This window comes from Protomyctophum bolini (assembly GCF_963924005.1).
Source record: "Protomyctophum bolini genome assembly, chromosome: 6".
NCBI lineage: Eukaryota > Metazoa > Chordata > Actinopteri > Myctophiformes > Myctophidae > Protomyctophum > Protomyctophum bolini.
The window spans coordinates 7,437,227-7,464,366 of NC_137867.1; the positions used below are offsets into that span (position 1 = coordinate 7,437,227).

The 27,140-nt window shown below is 42.8% G+C and overlaps 1 protein-coding gene across 1 annotated transcript; it reads right to left on the reverse strand.

Annotated features, from left to right (window-relative positions):
* phf19 (PHD finger protein 19) lies at positions 1 to 27,140 on the reverse strand. Its single transcript, XM_080767004.1, has 14 exons — positions 27,026 to 27,140; positions 22,020 to 22,241; positions 20,672 to 20,753; positions 19,663 to 19,767; positions 18,759 to 18,850; positions 18,116 to 18,264; positions 15,798 to 15,893; positions 14,580 to 14,769; positions 12,773 to 12,840; positions 12,140 to 12,268; positions 10,489 to 10,549; positions 9,223 to 9,299; positions 5,960 to 6,052; positions 1 to 3,152 (listed from the first exon to the last, which is right to left on the reverse strand). Exons 2-14 carry the CDS (start codon positions 22,239 to 22,241, stop codon positions 2,804 to 2,806), a joined length of 1,713 nt encoding a protein of 570 aa, XP_080623130.1. The 5' UTR covers positions 27,026 to 27,140; the 3' UTR covers positions 1 to 2,803.

Here is a 27,140-nt window from a genome sequence, read left to right on the forward strand (position 1 = left end):
AGGAAGTGAGCCCAGTGTCCATGACATCAGAGACAACAGGCTCACTGCTACAATCTAAAATATCTAAAACCACATATTACACACATAAAGACCCCCAGGAAAGTGATCTAAAGCTTCTAAACGTCATTAACATATATTTTTTTGCAAAAAGGGTGAAGTGTCCCTTTAAATCATCCCAAAGGAAAAAAAAAAGAAAAGAAAAGAAAGTGACAAGAAAATGAAAATAATAACAATAATAAAGAGGAAAAAAATAACAAAGAGAAAATAAATCTATAAATTAAATATACTATATCTATCGTGGATGTTCTGCTATATCCATACAATTGACATATAGTACTATAATAGAAGGCGATCAATATTCTACATATATAGCACATAACAGATATTGTGTTATATAGTAATATACAGTATATACCATTTAGTATTATATAGTGTATCTATTCAAGCACTTGATATGTAATATAGTACACATAATTAAATGTATACTATACCGTTTATAGAGTGCTTTAATAGTTGTTATTTTTTTTACTATATATAGAAGTGCTTTAAAACATTAACTGTATAGAAGAAACATGGGGCAATGACACTAATAGTACAGTGGTTCCCAAACTGAGGGTCGAGACCCCTGGGGGGGAGGGGAGGGGTTGTGTCCCAAGATGATCAGCTTAACGTCCAACGTTGTTTTCTCACTCAACAGTATAAGTGAACCAACATACAGTACAAGTGCAAAAATTCCAAATTGTGAAATAGCCTATTGTTAATGTAATGCAGATATTGTGGGAAATAGCCGATCTACAAGCTCACGACGCTTCGCAGTGCGAGGCGTTGATGTGTGAGCGTTGTGGGATCTGCTATTTCCGCCAGCATTTATCGGTGTGACCGAGTCGAGCGAAATGTGGCGACCTCTGCTCCTTGCAATTCCAAAAGTGCTTAATTGTCGGGGGTTGGTGAAATATTCGAATGTGATTATTTTTTGGGGGGGTGGGGGTGCCCAGGTGAAATATGACCACACAGCCTGTACAGTTTGGGAACCCTTTGCTGTAGTAGATGCAATACTTTTGGGTTAAGGAATTAAGAGCAGAGAGGGAGATACGCCGTATCGTATACGGCGGCTGACCCATAAGCGCAAGCTAAACATGTATCGCCCTAGGGGTTATACAAAAATACTGATTTGGAAATGGATTTCAGCCTACTACTAAATGCACTACCTGTGTGTGTGTGTGTGTGTGTGTGTGTGCACATGCGTGCGTGTGTGTTCTTTGGCTGCATCTATTTTCTCTACCTCGTCACTATCCATGTCTGCCTCTCCATCCGTTTGATTGTCCGTCATCCGTAATTCAAGGGAGCTTACGACCTCTTTAGCCATATTTACTGTAAGCTGGTCAACAATCTAGTAGACCGATTTACACATTTGTAAGGTGTCCAACGGCTCCACGTCAATTTTAGCCTCGCGTATAGCGATGCTAATGTCACTGCATATAGATATTAGTCACGTCGCTCTCAGTATTCGATTTCTGTCCGCAATGTCCCGTCCCATATTTGCATACTGGGCCCTGGTTGGTTATAGCCTGCAGGTTCCAGACGAATCTGGTTGGCTCGTCACCACTTCGGCCGTGAAGTCCTCCCACTATTGGGAGGGGCCAGACTTAATCTGCCTCATGGGGCGATATGCATTGAGAGGGGCCAGACTTAATCTGCCTCATGGGGCGATATGCATTGAGAGGGGCCAGACTTAATCTGCCTCATGGGGCGATATGCATTGAGAGGGGCCAGACTTAATCTGCCTCATGGGGCGATATGCATTGAGAGGGGCCGGACTTAATCTGCCTCATGGGGCGATATGCATTGAGAGGGGCCAGACTTAATCTGCCTCATGGGGCGATATGCATTGAGAGGGGCCAGACTTAATCTGCCTCATGGGGCGATATGCACTGAGAGGGGCCAGACTTAATCTGCCTCATGGGGCGATATGCATTGAGAGGGGCCAGACTTAATCTGCCTGGGGCGATATGCATTGCAAAGGCAGATGAAGGCTGGCTACGCGAAACTAGTTCAATTTAACAACAATATATAGGTGTTTATTTAGACACCAATTTACCAATACTAGGTAGCGAACGTCAATTTAACAACAAAGGGTAGCTAGTAACTTTTAGACCAACTCACCAATTTTAGGTAGCTATCAACAACGCTTAGACCTATTTATAAATGTATGGTCAACAACTTTTTAAAATATAACAATAAACAGTAAACCTAGACCAGTGGTTATCAAACTTTCTTCTTCTTTTTTCCAAGGATCCCCATAACTCTGGGAGTGTACAGATGGGACCGTTATAAGGGTCCATTCGTTTTGCTTCTATGTGTACACTCTCAGAGTTACAGACCCGTAAGGGTCCATTTGGAACAAGGAACGCTGATGGTCCTTTTCCACCTGGGTTGAACCGGTTCGGTTCTTTCCCCCCCCCCCCCGCCTAATATTGAACCGTGAAAATGAATTGGTTCAGAACCCCTAAAAGTTGGTTCGGAACTGGAACCGAAAAAAAATGGATGCCAGTTCACATGGAAGCGCAAGAATCTAGAACGGAACCAGTTCTCGAACCGAAGTTCTTTTGGTGGAAAAGGAGCCCGAGGGTCCCAGAACCCCCCCCCCACTTTGAGAACCGCTGAATTAGAGGTTCTTAGAAAAGCCCTTTTACCGTCTAACGTTTAATCTGTCGGTCTGAAGGCCTCCGTCTTCATAAAGACGAGACAAAACCATCGATATGTTTTATAGGTGAGGACATCCCGTCTCATCCGAGCTGTCTTCCTAGTAAGGCGTCGTCCCCTCCCACTCCAGCAGGTACTGGACCGTCCCCTGTGGGGTGACGCGCCGCGCCAACACCTGATACCTCTCTCCATTGGTCAGTCTGCCCGCCACGCCAAAGTAGGAGGAGATGGAGGAGTGCAGGTGGGAGGAGTCGGACGACAGGCGGGAGGGGTCAGACAAGAAGTGGGAGGGGTCAGAGGGCATGTGGGCGTGGCACGCAGCTTCCTGCTCCTCCAGCAGCATCCCGGCGTGCTCGTCTCCGCCGAGCTCCTCCCCCGCCACGCTCCGATTGGCCCGCTGGCTGTAGCTGCTGCACGGCAACTTTCGCTTCCGGCTTCCCACCCTCCTCCTGATTGGACGGGTACAGAGGGCAGGTGGTCAAGGTGGACTAAAGGTGCGTTCACAGTGGCGTGCACAGATAGACACAAGGGGGTGCTAGAGCAGGCTTTTTTTTAGCTTAATTTGAGTAAGTTATGCAAATGCTAATGCTATCTTAGCAATCCGGACGAGTCAAGGTATCTGCTGAGAGGTCAAACTATCACTTTCTGTTTACTCCCTTGAACAGGAAGTGATTTCGCCAGATCTTACTCTTTAGCCATTTTCAGCATAATGGTGCGTTCCCGCCATCTGGTGGCAGTTTTGGGTATTACAGTAAAACTGACGGAAAAAACTGAATACATATATTTAGATCGCTGTTCTTTCTTTTTGCATTAAAATGACGAATTAAGAAATGGGGCATTGGCCCATTCAGTGAACAGTGAAACCAAGGTGTACTAAAATGCTTATAAGTCAACGAAGGAACATGCTAGAAACATAATTTAAATTTTAATGTAAATTAGAAACGTGCAGCTTTAAAATGAGATATTTCGTGACATTGTGGTTATATCGCATATTTTTCTATTGTCATTCAAAAAAGTCGGGTAAAGCTGGCCTAAGGCACAATAAGTTGGAATTTAAGGTTGGCAATAAGAGGGTTAAAAAATATATATAATAATAATAATAATAATAACTTTTTTTTCCTTAATTTGTAGTGTGGACCATGGTGACATTGATCAAATCTTGATAAAAAAGAAAACGCTTCTACTATATTATTTAGGCCCCCCACAATCTAAAGCTATGTTTCTATGTCAGTGGTTCTTCGATTAAAGAAAAATAGCAGACCTACAAGCTCGTATAGCGCGCCACTCGGTGGTGCGCTATGAGCTTGTAGATCTGCTATTTTTCAATAGCTAAAGCACCCAAATGGGTTCCCGCCCCAAAATGTGCTGCACAAGGTGCCCTTTTTTCCACTTGAGCACCTGCCCCTCTAAATGTCCGTGCACGCCACTGTGCGTTCAGACTCGGACGGTCAGAGCCGGCGCGATCACACATACAAAGTCAACGCAAGAGACGAGAAGTTGCGCGAGCGCCGCGAACGGGCGCGACGCGACCCCCGGCGCAGCACAATCGGCTGTAAGCGTCAAACGTGGCTCCGTCGATAATAGCTTATACGCCATTTTTACAACCGACGGTTAAAGAGTTTAATATGAAGGAAAACAACGCTCATCTTTTTCTTTTGTCCATAACAGTAAGGCTGACTGACGCTATCTGGCTGCATGTTGCACGCGTGTATGATTCAACTTCTCGTGGTCTATATTGTATATAATTGTTTTCAAATGTTCTAGTATGGGTGGGTTAGTATGGGCTAGTATGGGTTCTAGTCTGGGTGACATGCCGTCTTATATTTCATCCAAATTCGACCTGGTCCAAAACGGCCTAAACCTCAGGTCAAATGCTTGGTGTGTTGTACCAGCATTTAAATCTGAGGGGGGCAAAAAATGTCTGGCCTTCTTTGGCCCTTGGTCGTGGAATGACCTATACAGTCCAGACTAAAACTGGCTTTGAAAGTTCCTTTGAGAACTTTCAAAAGGATCATCTTTGACGTACAATCCAACACTTGCACATGTCTGGATATGTTCTAGCTTATTTCTATGCCTATATATCTATTATATCGGCTAAATTTCGTGGAGATTGTGTACATTTGTGTATATGGTGTATTTTGCCCTGCTACTAAAAAAGAAAAAAGTAGGACAGGTGATTTGTTGTATTTATGTATAGGTATTTTAAGGTGTATTACGGATGTTGTATTTGCTGGTTCAAAATGTTAACTTTGATGATGTGGTTTTGAAGTGTAATTTTTATTTTTAGCCTCTTGGCCAGTTCCCACTTGTAAAAGAGACGCAGTCTCAATGTGATTTTACTGGTTAAATAAAGGTTAAATAAAAGTATAAAAGAGCAGAGTAAATTGCGGGCAAAATCGCAAAATAAATAAATAAATAAGTGGACGTAGGAGGGCCCGGACAGAAGTCAACCCACAGAACCTATTATAGGCCAGGGCTGCCCACGAGGTATAGATCGTGATCTACCAGTAGATCCCACAGACTGTGCAGGTACTGTACTGTAGATCGCATGACACATATAACCCTAAAAAATATATCATTTAAATAAATAACTACTCGTGACATCTGCAACTTGAATTTAGGTGACTTAATTCACTTGATGGATTGACATCAAAAAGGACAAACCTGCACAATGCAATACTTTTTTTTTTCTTTCAAGAAACGTCAGACAAACGTCAAAATTATTAAAATAATAACCAATTCCCCCTCCCCCCCCCTCCATTTCCCATTCCAAATGCGTTTGCCTAGTATTATGTAACTATTTTCAGCAATGGGATAATATATTATTTGGTTGATCTGGTTAAGCTGGGCATTTTTGAAAGTAGCTCTCAAGTCTAAAATCACGCCTGTGTGCACCGAGTGGTGCAACTCCCCTCTCTCTCTCATTAGCAGGCAACAGTCTGTCAGCACTGTCTCTCTCTCTCTCTCTCTCTCTGTTTCTGCATGGCACAACAGCGCCCCTACTGGTACTCATACTGGTGCTCATTAACACATGCTTACATACAGACATACAGTACATAGGTGTACACGGACATTGCTGGTTGTAGGAGTGGTTGCACCACTCAAAAAGCGTGGGCACCCCTGCTATAGGCCTTGCACACGCCAGAATGGTGCACTTCCAGTCCCCAATATAAAGAATCGCAATATAAATCGAATCGGCACCCGAAGGTAAGTGAACCGTCCCACCCCTAGTCCCTGCGTGTGTGTGTGTGGTTACCTGAAGTCATAGGAGCTGCTGGTGGTAGCTGAGCCCGAGGTGGACGCAGCGTCAGTAGAGTCCAGATCTCCGCTCACCGTCACACTGGAAGAACTGGGAGGAACACGTATATAGCGGTCACAATTATTACATAATCGTATGATCGCAATTATTTGAGATAATCACAATTATTTGAGATAACCTGCAGTTATTTTCCTCATAGTCCATGTCGAAAGAAGTACAGCGGACATAGTCACTTTGTGACGTGTTGTGAGCTTGTATAATTTCCTGATATGTTTCCGTCATTTGTCATAATCTGTCCTGTGCACTTTTTTTTATTACGAAGCCTAAACGTCAATCGGAATTATAATTTCTATTTATAATTTCCAATGCCGGGAAAAAAAAAAAAAAAACACAATTAAATTAAATCGCTAATCGCAATTATTTATGTGACAATTTAATCGTCAACTGGACTGGAGGTTCGAGTCTCGCTGAAGGACATTGAGCTTCTGTTCCGTTTTGCGGGTATTCTTTCCATCTAACATATCGGCCTAACGATCTAAAATGCGAATGTGATTCATGCGATCTGATTAAGTTAAGTGTAGCCAAATATTCAGGCGCCGCGCTTCCTACGTCTGACAAATGCTTAGCCACCCCGCAGAGACGCAGAGAGTGAGTGGACTGTAATGGCGTTGTCTTATAATCGGAATGAACGAGGACCAATTCTAAAAATGGCCTCTGAAAGGCCCCCTCTAAAACGCTGCGGTTTTCTGTTGAAGGTTGCACCTTATCGTTACATATTGTGTACAGGTAACCTGACGCTGCCAGATCCAAGAAGCTTGCTTACACAAATTTGTTTCACAGCTTATTGGGATCTGGGATCGCGGAAGCAAATTCGATGACGGGGCTGTTCCTTTTTTTCAAGATACTTGGTAGATGATTGGATGGGACCGTCTGTCTATCACCGTGTGGGCGTGCAAACACAACCAATCATATTGACGTGTCTATATAGCTTCACATCCGGTTTCGCACATATCCCGCCCCTTAGCTCACGCCGATTGGTTCGGTACGGAACGGATTGGTGTTAGCTCAACTCCCTGAGAAATCCCAGATGGAAGCTGTGTTGGGGAACATGCCCAATACCGCCCCCATCTGGCAGCGTCAGGTTAGTGTACAGGTACATAAGAGTAAAACTTATCTCTGGCTTCCTTACAGACAATGCAGCAGCATTATACATGTAGATAGCGTGACATTGAAAGCAAACAAAAACAACAAAGGGATAGAATAAAAGAGTGCAAGGAAGAGCAACCGATGAGTAAAATAAATAGTAACATTCTTTCCCTGTAGTAGCAAAGTTAGGTCAACTTTTTTGTTAACAGCGGCACAGTAGGTTATGTTCCATATAATGTACACAACACAATTTAGTTCAACCCATTCTGGGCAGGAACCCCCCTCTTTGGTGTTTTTAGCATTGTGTTATCTTTAGCTATAGAAAGATAGCAGATCTACAAGCTCATAGTGCTTGCACCGAGTGCCGCGCTATACGAGCTTGTAGATCTGATATTTTTGAAAAATCTTGGGGGGGGGGGTCGGCGGCCAAATACATATATTTTTGGGAGTCCTTGACATGAAAACGTTTGAGAACGGACTGACATAGAAACATGGGGTTTTTCAGGATTTAGAAGACATCTGTAGAATCGTCCGCGGGTCTAAATGGTTCAACCCATTCTGACCTGAGATCAGATTCATACGAGGTTTCCACTAGGACACACACAAACTGGTCTGATGAACCCATTCTGACCTGAGATCAGATTCTAAAAAATGTCACAGTCGTTCTTCGATTTTTCAAAAATAGCAGACCTACAAGCTCGTAGCTCTATGAGCTTGTAGATCTGCTGTTTTTCAATAGCTAAAGCATAACATTATGGTGCTAACACCAAAACGGGTTCCCGGTCAGAATGGGTTAAGAAGGTGCAATTGAGGCTATATTATGTTCCATAATGCAGCACATTTAGTTTAGAAAGGTGCGATTTGAGCATAGATAGTGCGCGAGGAGGGTGAGGCGGTGCTATAGCGTCCAAGTCCAGTGTGTATACACTACATTGATATGTATGGTTATGCGGTGTCTTAACCCGACGCTGCCAGATTATTAATGCAGTGTCATGGAGTACGCCTCACTCACTTGGATGAGTGCCCCACCAACACATCTTGGTCTGCTGGACAATATTCAGAGGAAGGCCCTCAAAATAATTGGAGTTGACCAAGACACTGCCAGTACGACACTTTTCATCGACAGCCTTAGCCACAGAAGACACGTTGCCGCCGCTACAGTCCTGTACAAAATGCACACCCCTCACTGCCCCAGGGACCTCCAGGACATGCTCCCTCCACCTTACACCAGGCGGCGAAACACCCGCCGATGCACAGCCACACCAGAAAATGCTCTCGACCCCCCAGGCTCCAAAACACGGACATTGGACAGAACTTTTCTCCACACTGCTGTTCAGGTGTGGAACAGCCTACCAGAACATGTAGTGGACTCCATCACAGACGACGGCCTTCAAGCCTTTAAACGCAGAGCTCACAGACATCTCCTGACCACCCCTCACACTGACTGTTGAGCTGCAGTGAACCATTTGATTGGCCAATGGATATGTATTTACTATGTATTACTTGGCTATTGTTCACAATTGCATCTAATAAAAAAAAAGATCCAAAAAGCTTGCTACACAAATTTGTTTCACAGCTTATTTGGATCTGGGATCTCTGAGGGGGTTGAGCTAACACAGATCCGACCCGTACCGAACCAATCAGCGTGAGCTAAGGGCGGGATATGTGCGAAACCGGATGTGAAGCTATATAGACACGTCGATATGATTGGTTGTGTTTGCACGCCCCCACACGGTGATAGACAGACGCTCCCATCCAATCATCTACCATGTATCTTGAAAAAAAGGAACAGCCCCGTCATCGAATTTGCTTCCGCGATGCCAGATCCCAATAAACTGTTAAACAAATTTGTGTAGCAAGCTTTTTGGATCTGGCAGCGTCAGGTTATGCGGTGTCTACCATCTAAACAAAAAAAGTACGAGAATTGTATGAAGATGAGGTTGGAAAATGGGAGAATTAAGTGATCCATTTGTTTTTAAATGTAATCGTTTTTAAATGTGCTTTATGTAAATACCGGTAAACGTGATTTGATTTGATTTGTTAACAGCAGTATGGCATGATGGACTTGACAGGACGTCTCTGAAACAGAGCGGTGGTTATTTCTCTCCATTCACCTCTTCAAGCTCTGCAGTTCATCCAGGGTGAAGTCAAAGATGTTGGCCATGTTGGAAGACAAACTGTAACACTCATTCTATGTGCACGCACGCACGCACGCACGCACACACGCACACACACACACACACGCACACACACACACACGCACTGTAGTCAAACAAAATGTAATGCCTCAACATGCATGCGTTTATCAGGGTGTCACGGCATCAAAAGGTTGAGAAGCACTGCTACAGTACTGTAGACCACAGATCAGAATGTAAACGCACGTGCAGACTTCGATCGCTACATTCATGTGCTTCCCATTCAGAAGCTGATTCCATTGCCTCGAAAATATCATGAATTTAACATGAACTCTTCTGCGTTGGATAATGAGATCATGGCACTGCAGGCTGACATACAGTTAAAGTTGCGCGCCCGCGATGGAGAGTTTTGGAACTCACTCGTGAAGGAAAAGTATCCAAACATCAGGACTTGTGCAGCCTCGCTCACAGCGTTATTTGGCTCCACATATTTATGTGAATCAGCGTTTTCCCACATGAAGATAATTAAGTCCAAATATCGTTCCACGTTGACGGACGATCATTTGGAGGCCCGTTTAAGACTAGCTGTCAGCAGTGACTGTCCGGATTACGCAGCGCTGACGGACTCCATTCAGTGCAAGGCTGAAAGCAGTCATCTGATTAAAGGGATGGTTCAGATTTTTTTAACTTAAATTGTATGAAATACAATACAATACAATACTTGCAACTGTAAGCCTATTAATTGATTGCCAGAGTCCTGTAGTAGGAGTTCTGCTCTGGTTGAGTTTAGTTGCATTATTCCTTCATGTGATTGTGTATGCTTTTTATGTGTGATACTTTTAATATTTGTAACATTTTATGAGCAATATGTTATTACAAATTGAAATTGATTGACGTCATTACAAAGAGTAACTTTAACAAAATAAAGGTGGTAAATAAATAGAATTGATTGATTGAAACAGTCCTAATGCCTTAATGTTATTTATTTTGAGTATTTTAAGCAATGGGATAATATTTTTTTGGTTGGTAGATCACCTTGAGCTGGCAATTTTAAAAGTAGACCTCAAGTCAAAAAAGTGTCGGCACCCCTGTAATAGACAATGACACAAATAATAAAAGTGTCCGGTTCTTCCAGAAATAAGGACAATAAATAATACTGCTACAAAGCCGACATTAACTACCCGGAAATACATTTTTTGGTCGTGGTGATTCGGACTATTGTTTGATCCTAAAATAGAGACTTACATTGGGGATAGCATCTTCTAGAAGCCATTTAGATCTCCTCTTCCTCTTCTCCGCTGGAATACTGAAAGACACACACACACACACACACACACACACACACACACACGCACACACTGTATTGCGTGTTTGATATGAAAGAGAATGTTCCACTGTGTGTAGAACAGGCTGTCCCTGCCCCTATGGGTATACAAAGGTACTACACAGGGTGTGTGAGAGAAAGTGGAAAATGGAAGGGAAAAATAAATAAAAAATAAATAAACAAACAAAACAGTTAAGGTGGTCACCTCACCACCGATAAATCCATACTATGAATAACGCTTAACCCATTCTGAACGGGAACCCATTCTGGTGTTGGCATCATGTTATGCTTTAGCTATTGAAAAATAGCAGATCTACAAGCTCATAGCGCGCCACCGAGTGGCGCGCTACGAGCTTGTAGGTCTGCTATTTTTTTTTAAATCGAAGAACGACTGACATTTTTAGAATCTGATCTCAGGTCAGAATGGGTTGATCAGACCAGTGTGTGTCCTAGTGGAAACCTCGTATGAATCTGATCTCAGGTCAGAATGGGTTAAGGGCAGTGACCAGCAGCAATGGTCATCGGGATCGGGATTCAAACCCGAAAAACACGCTGTCAGGCTGTCTGAGCAGCCTAGGGTGCCCGGACGCTATATAGGCTATATTCGATCAATATAGCGTCACAATAATTTTAACCACTTTAACCATTATTATAATACTGTAGCAATACTGTAGCACGTTATACAAGCTTGGAGATCTGCTCATTTTGGAAAAAAATCGTGAAAATGTGTGCAAATCTTTGAATATAAATATGTATTTTTTTTTAAAGCAAACATTTTAACTCAAATCCTTTCTCCTGGCAAACTTGGAACTTACTATTTTTTTTGGAGAAGGGGGTCCGCGGTGAAATACATTGTTGTTTTGTGGGTCCCTTGACACGAACTGGTTGGAGCACCACTGACATAGCAACATGGGTTTATTTATATTTAATATAGCATCTTGACATGAACAGGTTGGAGCACCACTGACCTAGCAACATGGGTTTATATTTAATATAGCATCTTGACATGAACAGCACCACTGACCGCTAGCAACATGGGTTTTCATCTTTATCATGGGAAGATAAAAGGGTTCTCCATTTTCAGCTGACATGGAAGTGGACGAGGGTTGATCTTTACTGACGGAGAGCATAAAGGAGAGCTACCCAGACCGCAGTGAAGCGCCGTCTCAAACTGAATCACTAAAAACCCCGTAAAGACGTTAACCCATTCTGACCTGAGATCAGATTCATACGAGGTTTCCACTGGACACGCACTGGTCTGATTAACCCATTCTGACCTGAGATCAGATTCTAAAAAATGTCAGTCGTTCTTCGATTTTTCAAAAAATAGCAGACCTACGAGCTCGTAGCGCGCCACTCGGTGGCGCGCTACGAGCTTGTAGATCTGCTATTTTTTAAATAGCTAAAGCATAACATGATGCCGACACCAAAATGGGTTCCCGTTCAGAATGGGTTAAAGACGTTTTTTTGGTGCTTTGGGCTTTCCAAAAAAAATACAAATAAAGAACGTTAAAGACGTTTCTGGGCGATGAATAAGTTAATAATGCGTGGTGTTATAGGTTGGTACTGTACCTCTTCCGGCCTCTCCCGTCCTCGTTGGGAGCGCGCTCAGGGAACAGTTTGATGGGAGGGTTGGGGGGAACTCGGTTACGAAGACAAAAAATACATTTCCTCTTCTTGATCTCTTTACCACAGATGAACCTATACACGGACACATAAAACACGTATTACAATTTCAACTTCATTTGACAAGTTTGTATAGGCGTAAAAGAGAGGGTGGAGTTTTTTTTCTCCACACAGCCTATACCCATACATTGCTGTTACACACACACACACACACGCACACGCACACGCACGAACGCGCACACAAACGCACGCACACAATTTAGATTCCAATTTGAAAATGTATTGAAGCAAGCATTCAATTTCGAAAATCTAAATCACAAGCGGGTTCGTGATTAAGGCAGGATTTATTTTCTGTTCATCCACGCATGCATTTGAGTGTGTGTGCGTGTGCGTGCGTGCGTGCGTGCGTGTGTGTGTGTGTGTGTGTGAGGGCGTGCGTGTGTGTGTGTGTGTGTGTGTGTGTGTGTGTGTGAGGGCGTGCGTGTGTGTGTGTGTGTGTGTGTGTGTGTGTGTGTGAGGGCGTGCGTGTGTGTGGGCGTCCATGCATGTTGTTTCTGTCACTGCACATAACTGTCTTACTTGCTCTTGTAGTTGCTCAGAGAGTCCAGTAGGTGGCGACTTCTCTCTGATGGAGGAGTGTTGGACAACTAAACAAAAACACAAATAATGAACCAATATCTACATTTATATGATTGCATGGCTGTTACATTAAAGCAATGGATTGTTTGTGTTAAGTAAACACTGAGGTTTACTTAATAAATCATTAGTGATCAAATGAGCACTCTTATCCAAGGGAGAGGAAAGAAAAACTTAAACAAGTTAAAAGCATAACTTAAAACCTTCACGTGCTTATACCATTCAACAACATTTCAGGACAGAAATTGGCATGATGTGAATATGAAAACAGCAAATATTAAAGATGGAGTGCCACATTTTTTTGTATTTTGTCTATGAGGTGACAGTATACTTCATTAGACACCCTGGAGTCGTTTGTATGTGCAATGGTGTATTCACTTTGTATTTAGGGTTTCTTCCTGGAGGCTGAACCCTTGACAGTCAAACGGGCCAATGGAATAAACAGTATTAAAGTGACACCACACTATCAGCCCCTCCCCTAACCCCTCCCCCTTTATCATACAACTACAGCTGTGGGTGCGGCTTCAGTTCAGGTGGATCACCACCCATCACCACCCACCAGGCAAACCAGGCATACTTAATGAACTGGTGGGCGTGTCCACATAAAAGCATGATTTTAAGAAATACTGTACACTTTTTTGAAAGAATTACACCTCCTTAATATATAACAAGACCTGATGATCATGTTTTAGGGCGGAAAAAATCATGGCACTCCATCTTTAAGCCAGATTTAGTCCTTGAAGACTACAGTATAATGTAGTCAACTAAAAAGATGATACAAATCTATAACAATTATAATTGACTGTTGAATATTGTTAATATTCGGGTGGAAACTGGAAACCTTGTTACTATTCCGGAAAGCAACAAGGTTACACGGCACGCACATTTAACCCATTCTGACCTGAGATCAGATTCATACGAGGTTTCCACTGGACACACACTCGTCTGATGAACCCATTCTGACCTGAGATCAGATTAAAAAAATGTCAGTCGTTCTTCAATTTTTCAAAAAATAGCAGACCCACAAGCTCGTAGCGCGCCACTCGGTGGCGCGCTATGAGCTTGTAGATCTGCTATTTTTCAATAGCTAAAGCATAGCATGATGCTAACACCAAAATGGGTTCCCGTTCAGAATGGGTTAACCACTTTCAACCTAGTGTCGCTATTGTGTGTGTGTGTCATTATGACAAGCTGAACGTTTTCTAAGATTTCAATGTGAAAATAGCCAAACAGCTGCTTTTTACAACACGTCACTACTATGCGCCGCTCGGTTGTGAGCTTGAAGATCAGATATTTTCACTATACTTTTTGCGCAGCACTGTCATATTAGCCTGGTTTCCTAGCCCATATAGGCCCCGCGCCCAATCAACTGAGCGCACTGGAGCTCTCAAGAGTCTGACAATCAGGCTATATACTGTCATATCGCCAAAGTCTGAAATAGGCCATCCGTTTATGAACAAAAACACGGAGAGATGAAATCTGGAGATAACAGTACAAGGTTTCTGCCCCGAGTTCTGAGTGGAAACCTCACTATGTCCAAGAGTGTTACTTTTCAGGGTTCAAATTACAAAAAAAGAGCAAACGTAGCAGATCTACAAGGTAGCTCGCTCACTTAAGTTTGCGTGACGATGTAGTACGGTATGATCACGTAGGGCGTTATTAAAATAAAATAAATACAGACACAACAAAAACAGTTAGAAGATGGAGATGGGGAGGTTTCCGTGACATGGAATGACTGTATGGTGAATACCTTGGCGAGCTGCAGCTGCTCCCAGTGCTCCGAGATGAAAGACAGGATCTCTTCCAGTTCAAAGTATTTCTTCTTGCTGCTGATGCCCAGATTGTAAAGGGCCAGGTGCACCAGGTCCACCCAGCGCAGAGGCAGACGCCGGACGTACTCGGTGCCTTTGTTGCACACGCAGCACAGGAACAGGTAGAACCTATATAAAACGCAAAAGACAAAAGAGCCGCCCGAGAGATCACACAAAGAGATATCGCCACCGGGTTAGCGAACGGATTCTCCCCAAATGTCTTCTAATCTATGACAAGTTTTCTGAAAACGCCTGTTTCTAAACTTTCTGTTTTAAAACTGTTTCATGTCAAGGACACCAACGATTGTATGTAACCAGTAAGACGCGCAAACGCGGGAAGCGAACGCAGCTGAGACCCTACAGATCATGTCTGTCTGTCTGTCTGTCCCACTGTTACTGTATATGTGGACCTGGCCCCTTTTGTGCCCATATGGAGCTGAGTGGACCTGGCCCCTTTTGTGCCCATATATGGAGCTGAGTGATTTATAGATATTTATTTATCCAAAGTGACATATTTGGATAGCGGGACAGACACACACACGCAAACACAGACAGACAGACAGACATGATCTGCTAGGTCTCATAGTAAGTGCTCACTGCGTTCGCAATTAGCCGTCGACCCCCATCTGAATACAGTTGTTCCAGGAACCCCCCCCCCCCCCCCCAGAAGCGAAGATTTCAATTTGAGTTAAAAACGTTCGCTGTGAAAGAATATATATTCAAAGCTTTGCACACGTTTTCACGATTTTTCAAAAATAGCACATCTACAAGCTTGAGAAGAGAAGATTGTTGATTGATGGTTTTTAATTCATCAAAACAGTTACTTCTTATTTTGTTTGCTTATGAGTAAAATGTTCTCAAACAGAGAGTCAAACAAAATCTTTTTTGGAGTTCTCAACCTTTACAGGCCGTGACCCCCAAAAGAATCATACAGTGTTTGAACTGGGGAGGAGCTGCATTAGTGTGGACTGGCCTTTAGGGCTCTCCAAAATGGGGATTGGAATCGAACCAAAATTATTGGCCATTGGTCGTGGTAGGGCTCTAGTCCAAAGCAGAGTTGTTGACATGATAGACTCCTCCAGAATAGAGTTTGATGCAGTACCTACTACCTGTCTCCAAACATGATACACTCCCCCAGAATAGAGTTGATGCGGTACCTGTCTCCAAACATGATAGACTCCTGCAGAATCTGAATGCAGGCTTCATGGAACCACTGTTGACATCTGTAACACTGGATCATCTTCAGATACCATCTGCAATGTAAGCAAAACATCAAACATGATCGATGTCGCAATGGGAGAAAGGTGATACATACTGTACTGGGGTATACACATTGCACATCACGATTTCTGTCAGTTCAGTTTTGCTCTCTCTCTCCTCCCAAAGCTCTCTGATTAACCGCGCAGGCCTTCCGCTTTTGTGTGTGAAATATTAGTTTAGTCATGACATTTTTTTGTTCCAAAAAAACCTGTCATGAAAATGTGGCCTCACTTCCTTCCTGGACTCCAAAGACACACCTCCTCTCGCGCCACCAGGCTTTCCACCTCAGAGGAGAGCCTGTTCTGTGTTCCATAATCGCCTGTCTGGAGCGGATGGTAATTTGCATCATGTTGTAGTCACTGATTTGATCAGGCAGGAAGGAAGCCACAAGGCGGAAAATAAGAAGTAAAGTTCTCAAACTCTGCCCGACCCGACCCGACGTTTTCGGGGCCCGGGCCCAAATATTATGCTAATTAGTCGGGGCAGAGCCTCGGGCTCAGTGATTTTCCGCGATTTTTTCTTTCTCTTTTTTCCAAGAATGTTATTATAATAAAAATAGCAATTCTGTTATTTGTGTAATGTGTATAGGCTATAGCCTACACATATGTATTTATTATGAAGAGCGCTACGATATCGGCGATTCACTAAATTGTGACAGGAGGAAGACGGAGGAGTGGAGGCGGGGGGGGGCTTCCTTGGATTACTGACTGCGCGCAGCCATGAGCAGAGAGAAGTGAACGGTGGGGCGGTTGTTTATACCACTGGCTGGCCTCTGGTTAGCGGCACACACACAAATGAGCTTCAGTTCATAATGCTAAATGTTTTATAAATCAATCGGATTATCACACGATAGCGTGTGACTGCAACATGACGAAAACCTGGCGCTTCGATGTTGCAGTTGCACTGAGCCATCTCGTTAAACCCAGCTGGCTGCAATGAATAACCTAATCATTAGGCCTAATCGACGTCATATGGTCACCAACCGATCCATATAAATGATATAATTCTGTAGTGTATGAGGAGTCTGACCACGCAATGTTACAGTCCACTGCAAGCTACAGGCTATTTGATTTACAAAATGATTAGTATTATAACCGCCGTCCCTCGGTGCGGCGGCGGCGCACCTCGTTATATGTGCCCGATTTAAAATAGCAGATCTCTAAGCTGTCGAGACACGGTGCGGTGCGGTGCGTGGATGGTTTGTAAACTTTGTGTAGGCTATGTTTGTTCTTTTGGACAACCAACGGGGACGATAGGCTACTTGGAGTCCTGGACATAGCTGCTTCACTTCAGAGGAAACTAAGGGGAGCTATACTCACCACCACTGGAAATGGAATCCATTAGAATGATATGGAAATGGAACATTAACAGCTACATAAATCCTTTATTTCGGCGATAAGTCCATTGAACTCCGTTCTCACTCTCACACACACACAAACACACACTGAACCATGGCGTGCGCCGCTGCGCTGGCCATTAACCCATTCTGACCTGAGATCAGATTCATACGAGGTTTCCACTGGACACACACTGGTCTGATTAACCCATTCTGACCTGAGATCAGATTCTAAAAATGTCAGTCGTTCTTCGATTTTTCAAAAATTGCAGACCTACAAGCTCATAGCGCGCCACTCGGTGGCGCGCTATGAGCTTGTAGATCTGCTATTTTTCAATAGCTAAAGCATGACATGATGCTAAACACCAAAACGGGTTCCCGGTCAGAATGGGTTAAAGTGGCGTTCTTTTTTCTTTGTTTGTCTGGCTTTATCGGGCTTCGGGCCTAACATTATGGTAATTTTTAGGGTCGGGGCCGAGCTTCGGGGCTGACCCAGTTAGGGCCGGGGCCAGGCCGGGCCTTCATTTTTGAGAACTTTAATAAGAAGTGCCGGTACACATTCATAGTACTGATTCCGCCTCGTGGTTTCCTGCCAGATGACTACAAATCATTGACTACAACATGACGGAAGTTACCATCCGCTCCCGAACCGGATCATAAACCCCCAAATGGAATGCTGCCCAGGCTATACCCTCCTCTCCACAAGGAGGGAAAGTTCACTAAAGCATTATGGCCCTATATGTGCATTTTGGCCATTTCAAAATAGCCGATCTACAAGCTCACAATGTGAGCTTGTAGATCGGCGTGTGTAGATTCTACATTCTGCATGAGTATCGATGCTTTTACTTTAAGTGAAACATGTGAGTATTCTTTTCTTACTCTCCGGGTCCGCCGCAGTAGCAGTAGCATTGCTGCTGATTGGTCTTGTGCTGGGAGTCCCAGTCCAGAGTCTGGGGGTCGTAGGGCAACACCTGCTTCATGGCCAACAGAGACTTGGCCCAAGTACCTTTCTTTAGAGCGCCCCCTTTCTGTTAGGAGGAGACACAGACCACACAGACAGAGATACAGTAATGTAGACGTACAAATGTTGCCGTTTCTTTGTCTGTCCCCTGCATATCTTATCAAATAATTACGCCCAGGACGTAGATTAGTCAAAAGACGGAACATTACTCGTGTTTCATAACATATAGCGCACCAGTCTACAGCCTGGGAGTGCCTGTTGGGGCAACATTCAATGTCATTTCTCTCAATCTAAATCATTGATTCCAATTCTAACCAAAGATTGTGTTTTTGTTTTTTTTTTGACGGCCCGTCGCGGTCCCGTCGCTAGTCGCCACAATCACGCCTCCTTCGGTTGTCGATCCCCCTCGGGGGGGACTTTTGACTACATTCCATGCCATCTAGAACAAACCAGGATGGCGTTGTTGTGTCACCTTGAAATGGGCTCTGAAAGCTGCAAATCGCTGGACTTTAATGGTCCCCTTTAATACCCCTGGGCGATAAGAGTGTTAATAAGTAGTACCCTGACAGCCAGAGCGAAGATGCATCTCCGACAGTACCAATGCTCCTCAACGTTGACCTCTACTGGTGGAACATGGCACTGCTGATGGTAACCTGCAACACACACATATTATATTATGAATGTACAATGTACTGTACAGTACATTATGCATTAGTTAACCCATTAAAACCGGGAAAGTCTAGTGGGGACACGGTCCTCGGTACAGGCGGTAGCGCCGTTTGCCCCACAGGTTCAATTCCCGCTGGGGACGCTGTGGGTGTGTTCTCTCCTCCGCATCATCAGTGTGCGGAGTTTGAATGTTTTCCCCATGTCCCCTGTAGGTACCCTCATAAAAAAACATGCAGTAATCTTGGTCAATATACTGCCTCCCCCTGGTCAGTTGGGGCGCCTGAGGGAGGGGAAAGGAACTGGTTGAAATAACTGGTTGTGTTCCCTCCAACCGGGGAAACTCCCCCCCCTGTCAGGTGAAAAGAAGCGGCTCGGACTCCTCATGCATGGAAGGAAGCATGAGGTCAGTCCATTGCTCTCCTCAGGTTGGCAGAGGGAGTGTGGTGCCCAGGATTACACTAGGCAATTGACACTGGGTGAAAGAAATGGATTACAAAAACCGTGGGATAGAAATAAAAATAAAGAAAAAGGAAAGTAGCGACTGACCTAGATATGACGACATGTTCTCATGTTTTTCTTGCTAGGTTCTGTAGTATCCTAGTTCACTGAGGGACTATACTCTGTCTCTGTATTTGATGTGTGTGATTGCCTTAGAAGTGTCTGCTATACATGGCCTAAATTGTTTAAATCGTAAGTCGGATATAAAGATGTGAGAAGTAAGGAAAGGAGTTGAGGCGGTAGGATATACGTACAGTCGTAGTAAGTAAGGAGAGGAGATAGGAGATATAGGACTAACCGTTGCCACATTTCCCACACATCAGGATGCTGTTGCTCTGGTCTTCCTGGTTATGCTCCGCCCCTTGACACACTGAACAGCAAGGCTCCTCCCCCGGAACCCCAGCTGATAGGACGGACAGAGTGATTGGTTAACTGACAACAGAAGTAGTCCAGACCATTATTATTATTATTATTATATACGAGTAAGACATATTTGGGTTTTGGACGTATAGCTGCTTTGGGGACTCCTTATATGGTGCCCCTTTTGTGCCCATATATGGAGCTGAGTGGACCTGGCCCCTTTTGTGCCCATATATGGAGCAGAGTGATTGCTGATGCAACACACTCCATATTTGGATAGCGGGACAGACACACGGACAGACAGACAGACGCACGCAGACATGATCTGCTAGGTCTCATAGTAAGTGCTCACTGCGTTCGCAATAACACAAATCGAGCAGCCTGGGACCTCATCTCGGAGCTACATAGCGGAGGGAGAGGTTCCATACGGGGTTAGTATCTTCGGCTCATTTTACTTTATTTATTTATGTGGACAGGACAGTGCATATTACATGTGAATGCAATGAAACTGCACCGGATCTAGCGAAGATGCTGGTTTATGTCATGCGCAATCGCCACACAATATACACCAAAAATTCAAAACCTAAATAAAAGCAAAGCAGGCAGACAGCGGAATACATTACATTAGGAAACAAGCATAAAAACATACATTATACAACGTACTACAAAAGGTATAAAGTGCAATACAGATTTGTAAAATGAATAAATCACAGATTGAGGCTTTAAGCATTGCTTTTATATATGAAATATCCGAGACTAGATTTTATGGAAGATGCTTCTAAAACACAATATTGCCAGTTTGACCACTTAAAATGCTCTATTCTTAAAATAGCCCATCTACAAGCTCTGAATGGATTGTAGCAACATGCTTCCATAGAAGACATGCTGGCTGGATGAAATTGTCTGACTGACACTGACAAGAAAAACTAAAAACAGTTAGAACTTACCATGTTGGATGTCTTTAAATAAAACCCAATGCTTCGAGTCGTCTTCAAACTTCACGAAGCAGCTCTGTCTGGGAGGGCTCACCTGACCAATCAGAGCACAGAATTATTTAGCACAAATACTTTTCAACACTTAAACCACCAGAGACACCTGTGAGACAAATATAAATGATACAATATCGTTAAGTGAGTGCACTGAATGAAAAATACCCACTTTTCAGTCTTTTTAAACATGCAAGAGGTACTAATTTCTATGAACTAGTTACTAAAGCAGCAGATGGTTGATGTCGGACATAAACCTTGTATCTCTAACACTATTGGAATCTATTGGAACACAGGTTCCATTTCCTGGGAGTGGGAAGTAACAATTCTTTGGACATACAAGGTTTCTACCTGACAACGACGAAATACTGTATGTTTCCATATGGCTCAGTCCTGGTTGATCTGTTAACTAAGTGTAGGTTAAAAGGCATTTCCTTTGTGAATAAGTTAGTTCATTCATTCATTTTATTTAACCAACGACCATGTCGACATTGTATGGAGCACAGATTCATAATTAGTATACAATAAAAAAGTATATAGTACAATACACAGTATGCTATACAATAGCAAAAAAGTTCAAATAATGAAAAGGCATTCATTATTTGAACAGTGGAAGAGCCTTTTTCAGAAAAGCACCCATTCTGTAGATCTTAGTAATACAATTAATTTAAACATAGATAGGCCGGCGGTTTATGAAATAGATTGGCAGGTATTTTTTGCCTAAAGTTCATAATGCTAATATTCTTACATTCCAACATAACATGATACAACTTTGTTTTCATCACATAGATTGGAAATCCTCTGACTTCTTTCCAGCCCTTTATATGTGCCTGTGACCTTTGGGATGCATGTGTTGTTGTACAGTACACTACAGCACTGTAAGTACTGTGCATCCTAGCTGTTTAGCCTATAAGTAAGTACTGTGTATCGTCTCTGTCTGGGTACTAGAAACCTCATATGATGTCAAACTGTCCAGATTAAAATTCAAAAGCATCAAAAGTATAGCAGATGGACACGCTCCAAGCTATAGCAGATCTGCTACGTTTGTGTGGCGCTGTATAGCATGATCAACAAGTAGGACGTTCATTTACAAAAAAGAAAAAGGTTGGAATAATGGACTGGAGATGAGAGCAATTCTGCCCCGACAGCAACCTAAATACGTCATCGCCGTCAGAGGCAGTGCCACAGCTTATACCAGCCCCCCGGTTGCCTATAAGGTGTTGCCTTGCGAGCTTGTAGATCGGCTATTTTGGATGGTGTGATACTGCAGTATGACGACGTATAGGGCATTAATTTACAAATGGGTTACCCTTTGTATTTTGCCCACGTAGTACAGCCCGTCAGACCAGCGACAGAGCACACTCAGCCCGACACTCAGACTGGACTCCACCCCCTTCTGCAGGGCATGGCCGCCCCTCTGCATCGGCACGCCCACCACGCCACACTGATTGGCCATTGGTTCCAGTGGGTGTGGCTCCAGCAGCGAGCATGGCTCCAGGCTGCAGTAGTCTCTACTGGCCGATTCCAACATCTGAAAGACAAGACAAGACAGACTTCATGGGGTGTTTCAAATGTGTCCGACAGTAACTTGTAAACATTTGTTTACAAGTTAACACCCGTTTGGTCCCCAACATGGCAGGCGTAGGACTACATTTGAAACTCATGAATAGAAAATAAGGGATTTGTTCTGTGTGAACTACTCCTTTACTTTATGATGGCGACGGCAGACAGCTTACCACCAGCCCTCGACAGGAAAGGGGACGTAAAATCAGTTTGGATCGTCTCTCATGGCATCTTATTTAAACTGAATTGACTAAAGTCTTACTGAACAGATTACGTTTTGAGTATAACTTCCTGTTGCATGTAAAGATAAAGATTAACCCATTCTGACCGGGCACCCATTTTGGTGTTGGCATCATGTTATGCTTTAGCTATTGAAAAACAGCAGATCTACAAGCTCATATCGCGCCACCGAGTGGCGCGATACGAGCTTGTAGGTCTGCTATTTTTGAAAAATTCGAAGAACGACTGACATTTTTAGAATCTGATCTCAGGTCAGAATGGGTTCATCAGACCAGTGTGTTGTCCAGTGGAAACCTCGTACGAATCTGATCTCAGGTCAGAATGGGTTAAGCACGTCACTCAGAGCAATGTGCGCCTCTTCTCCAAACAAGTTTAGGCTTATAGACGAATCCACGGAGGGTTTGCCCTCAGCGCAGCCATTACTGAGGTGTAGCATTAAGCACAGCTTCAGCTCAGCACTGATTAGCTACACCTGGCACTGATCCATGGATTTGTCTAAAGAATTAATTACATTACAAGATTATTAAACTGAGGCTATTAGAACGAGATAATCATAATTGTTTGGGGCCACACACACACACACACACACACACACACACACACACACGCACACGCTCACTATGAATGTGTGTTTGTGTGCATGGTATACGCAACTTATAAATATTGTGACAGCGCACTTCGATTGACCAATATGAAAACAAATACATTACACTACATACTGTAGTTTAGTACATTATGAATATCATTAAAAAATATTAAGGACCAAAAAATGCACACGTGAGCCAATGCATGGAAAGAAGTGTCAAAGTAAGGGTGTCATCTTTGAAAAGTCACTGTGTTTTGTTTTATTTTATTTGAAGCTTACTACAATGTGAGACGTTTGTATAATACAATAGTTTCTGGACCATAATATGGTCAGACAAAAAAACAAACTTTGTGAATGTGAAAGGAGCTGATGGATATGTGGAGATTGGGGCACTTGGCTGTTTTGTCCAAAATGTTAAAGAATAAAATATTAGAAAAATGGTCTTAAGTAAAGTAAAGTATGCATGATTAGAGCATGCTTAAACTTTCGACAATTAAGGTTTAATATTTCTATAAATGTGTACAAATTGATACAAAACCTGTATATCCAGTCATTCTTCTGGGGCATAAACGAGAAGTTGAAAGATAAAACTAAGTCTGATAAAGTGATAATGACGTACCGTGCATGTTCACATCACACATACCGTACTTTACATTAAGACGATATTGCGCATTTCATTCTTTAACATTTTGGACAAAATAGGCAATTTTACATGGAGGTGCCCAGATGCCGAGCAGATGTGTATGTGGTGTGATCCCCGGAAATGACAACATGCAGACACTGATAAGCTAAGAGGAAAATTAGCAAGAGGTGCCAACTTTGCTTTACTTTCCCGTAACTGCGTGAGGCGGGCGGTAACATTATTAGGAGACGGGAAGAATGTCGGAGTCTATTCATTTCCAATGGGAGAGTGAACGTGAACACAGCTTCTGATCCATTCCTTAACTCCATGGTCACTGAACTAAATACCGGACCCAAGCATCACAAGGCACACAATATTTACAAGATATTCATAGTAAAATGGCTTCTTTTAGCGAGACAAATCAGGGGGAAATCTACTTTGTTATAATGACATTTCTTTATCCCAGCAACAAACTAAGTCCGGAAGCCTCTCTCTGTCCATCTGCAATTTGACGGCACAACACATGGGCTCTGGCCCCATATTTAAGATGACAATATGTTAATATGTGACTATTATAACGTGAAATGAATGGACATATTTAAAACGATTAGAAACGATCCTTATGTGCCCAAATTAGAGCTGGCATACTTGGTCTGCATATTGAGACAGGCAGATATGTAGGCACGGCTGAGGAGGATAGATTATGTAGTCTGTGTGATCTAAAAGGAAATTGAAAATGAAATGCATTTTGTTTTTTATTGTCCATCTACTATCTACTATTAGGGAGAGACTTTTTAATAAGACAGATCCAAATCATGAATTTATATTGTTGGAGGACTTCGAGAAACTAAAACGACTATTTCAAAAGTACACCTTGTCAGTTGTTTTCAATGTACTTGAAAAAACCACGCCTACTATATTTAGGAGACCGTTTGTATAGGCTTTGTGTACCATTTCGCCTCTAGTGGCTCCAATGAAGTTGGCCCATCTTCTTCATACCTAAACCATCTTTGTATGAAGTGTGTCAGAGGCCAGCAGAGGCTGTCACACACAGTGTTGACACGTTTGCCATGCTCGTTTATAATGGAGGGTATGCACGTGACATTATCATCATACCCAGAAGTTATGCGGGAATGCCTAAAAACTACTTTCTGGCCTTGACAGCCCATACATCCAAACAGAGCATTAAACGACATTAAAAAAACGTTAAACTCCCTTTACCAGTACCACTCACTCTGCCACTCGATCTGCCATTCACTTTATGCATGCACACACCCAGTCTACAGGGACTTTGGGCTTGTTTTTCTGTAAAGTAGCTGGGAAAAAAATTGGTGGTTGCCGGTTGCCTTTTCGGGGGCTTGTTTCTAAAATATAACAGATCTGTGAGCTTGTGAGCATACCTACCTAGATCGGCTATTTTGAAATTGCTGTGATGCATGTATTCTTTTTAAAAGGAGGAATACAGAAACTACTTCAACCACTGCCAGTGCCAGTGACTCAAATCATTAAAAAAAAAGAAAAAGAGAGATGTATGCTACTGTGCAGTGTGCAGGAGAGAGAGAGAGAGAGAGAGAGAGAGAGAGAGAGAGAAAGAGATAGACCACAGAGGTAGAGAGTAGACCACATTTACTTGAGTACTTAAAGCGACAATTCACCCCTTTTGCAACCTAGATCTTATTTTAATGATGTTTGGGATATACCATAAACACTTTCCTGGGGTTTTTATGTGGGTCACTCCAATATGGCGGCAACGCTTTGTCAATGTATCGCCTCAAAGGCGCACGGAAACATGCACAGTCGCACACACACGTGCAAAGTATACATGCATGCATGCATGCGTGCGCACACATGTACCCTGACATTCTGAATGAATATGTTACTAATTTCTGCTTTGATCCATTTATAAATATGATAAATAAATTGGTAAATCAAAAAAACAAGTTTTTGTTTTGTACAGCATTTACACTTTTTAATGTTTTTTTTTTTGTTTTTTTTTAAGTTACCAGAAGTTACGTCATCACTCCAATATGGCACTGGTTGTTGTTACTATGGGACTTAATGGGAGTTCCGCCTCTTTATATAGAATCTCTTTGACAACATGTAGTCCAGGAAGTAAGTGAGCCCAGTGACCATGACATCATGGTCACTGTGAAATACTCAAATATATAAAAACACATATTATTACACACATAGGCGATAGTCCAAGCGCACAGCACACATTTACAAGTGTTGTGAACTTGTAAATTGTCCTATTATTTGAATATTTTTTGAAGAAATAGCCTACATTGATATCAAAAACCAAATTTACACTTTTGAATAATTAAGTATTTAAAAAAAGTTGTGGGGGGGGGGGGGGGGGGAGTGGGCTACTCCTGTATAGGCTACTCTAACTCAAGTAGGCCTACAAATTTCACAGCAACTTTCACTTGTAGTGGAGTAATATTTGTCCAGGAGGAGTACTGGATATTTGACTCAACTACTGTGGTTCATTAGGCACTAGTAGTAGTCAAATTACATATTAAAAATACAAAAGGTAAAACAATAGTAGGCTACACTAGTAAAAAATAACACACGGAACTTAAGAAGTTGACGGATTCTAGTCTTGACTGTCATGGGATGGGATTTTGACAGATCTTGGCGCGTGCGCAGTGCAACAGTCAGCGAGCACTGCAGTAGCCTACTTCGAAACAAAAGCAACCTTAAAACATTTGCACCATGCAACATTGCCGATATATTATATAACTATGTGCATTACACACACATTTGTACATGTCATGTTCATGCGTGCATGTACATTAACGTGACATTATCATACTACATTAACGTGAAACATTTGCGTGCGTGACAAACACAATGCTATATAGATTAACAGTAAACACAGACGAAACATTATAAAGTGTTCAAACAACAAACATGAACTTTGTGTTCAAAGTTGCGTTCATTTTCGGCGATAAAGTCACAGGATAACTGGACTGACGTTCATGAAACGCCATCTATTTAGGCTATACTAATTGTCTGCAGCTGTTTGGATGAGAAGAAACGTTTGCAAATCTACTTGTACTGTTACACTGCATCACATAACAGTCAGCCCGAACGAACGTTGTTGTTTGAATTGTACTTTTAGACCTATTTTCACACATATAGCAGCTCCGATACTCCACTAAACTGTCAACATTTAGGTGTTTGACTGTTAATACTGTATGTTCTCGTCCCGATATCAGAAATAGTATTAATTTATATAAAATATGTTATTATTAACACGCAATAAGTGCCGAGTTGAACGGTAACAAGACGCTTCTCTTACCTTGTGTCTTCTACGGGGACAGTAAAGGTTTACAACAACGAAAACGAACTATGTTGAATGTACAGTAAAAAGGTTTACACAGCAATGTCTGTGGATGCAGTGAAAGCAGCGGTTC

What these genes read in the sequence shown, in the direction of transcription:
- phf19 (XM_080767004.1), bottom strand. Translation starts at nt 22,241, where the DNA reads ATGTTGGAATCGGCCAGTAGAGACTACTGCAGCCTGGAGCCATGCTCG. An exon ending in TCTATCATGTTTGGAGACAG is followed by an intron (nt 14,770 to 15,797) that starts GTACCGCATCAA and finishes CGTTTTATATAG; the next exon opens with GTTCTACCTGTTCCTGTGCT. An exon ending in AGCAGCTGCAGCTCGCCAAG is followed by an intron (nt 12,841 to 14,579) that starts GTATTCACCATA and finishes GTTTTTGTTTAG; the next exon opens with TTGTCCAACACTCCTCCATC.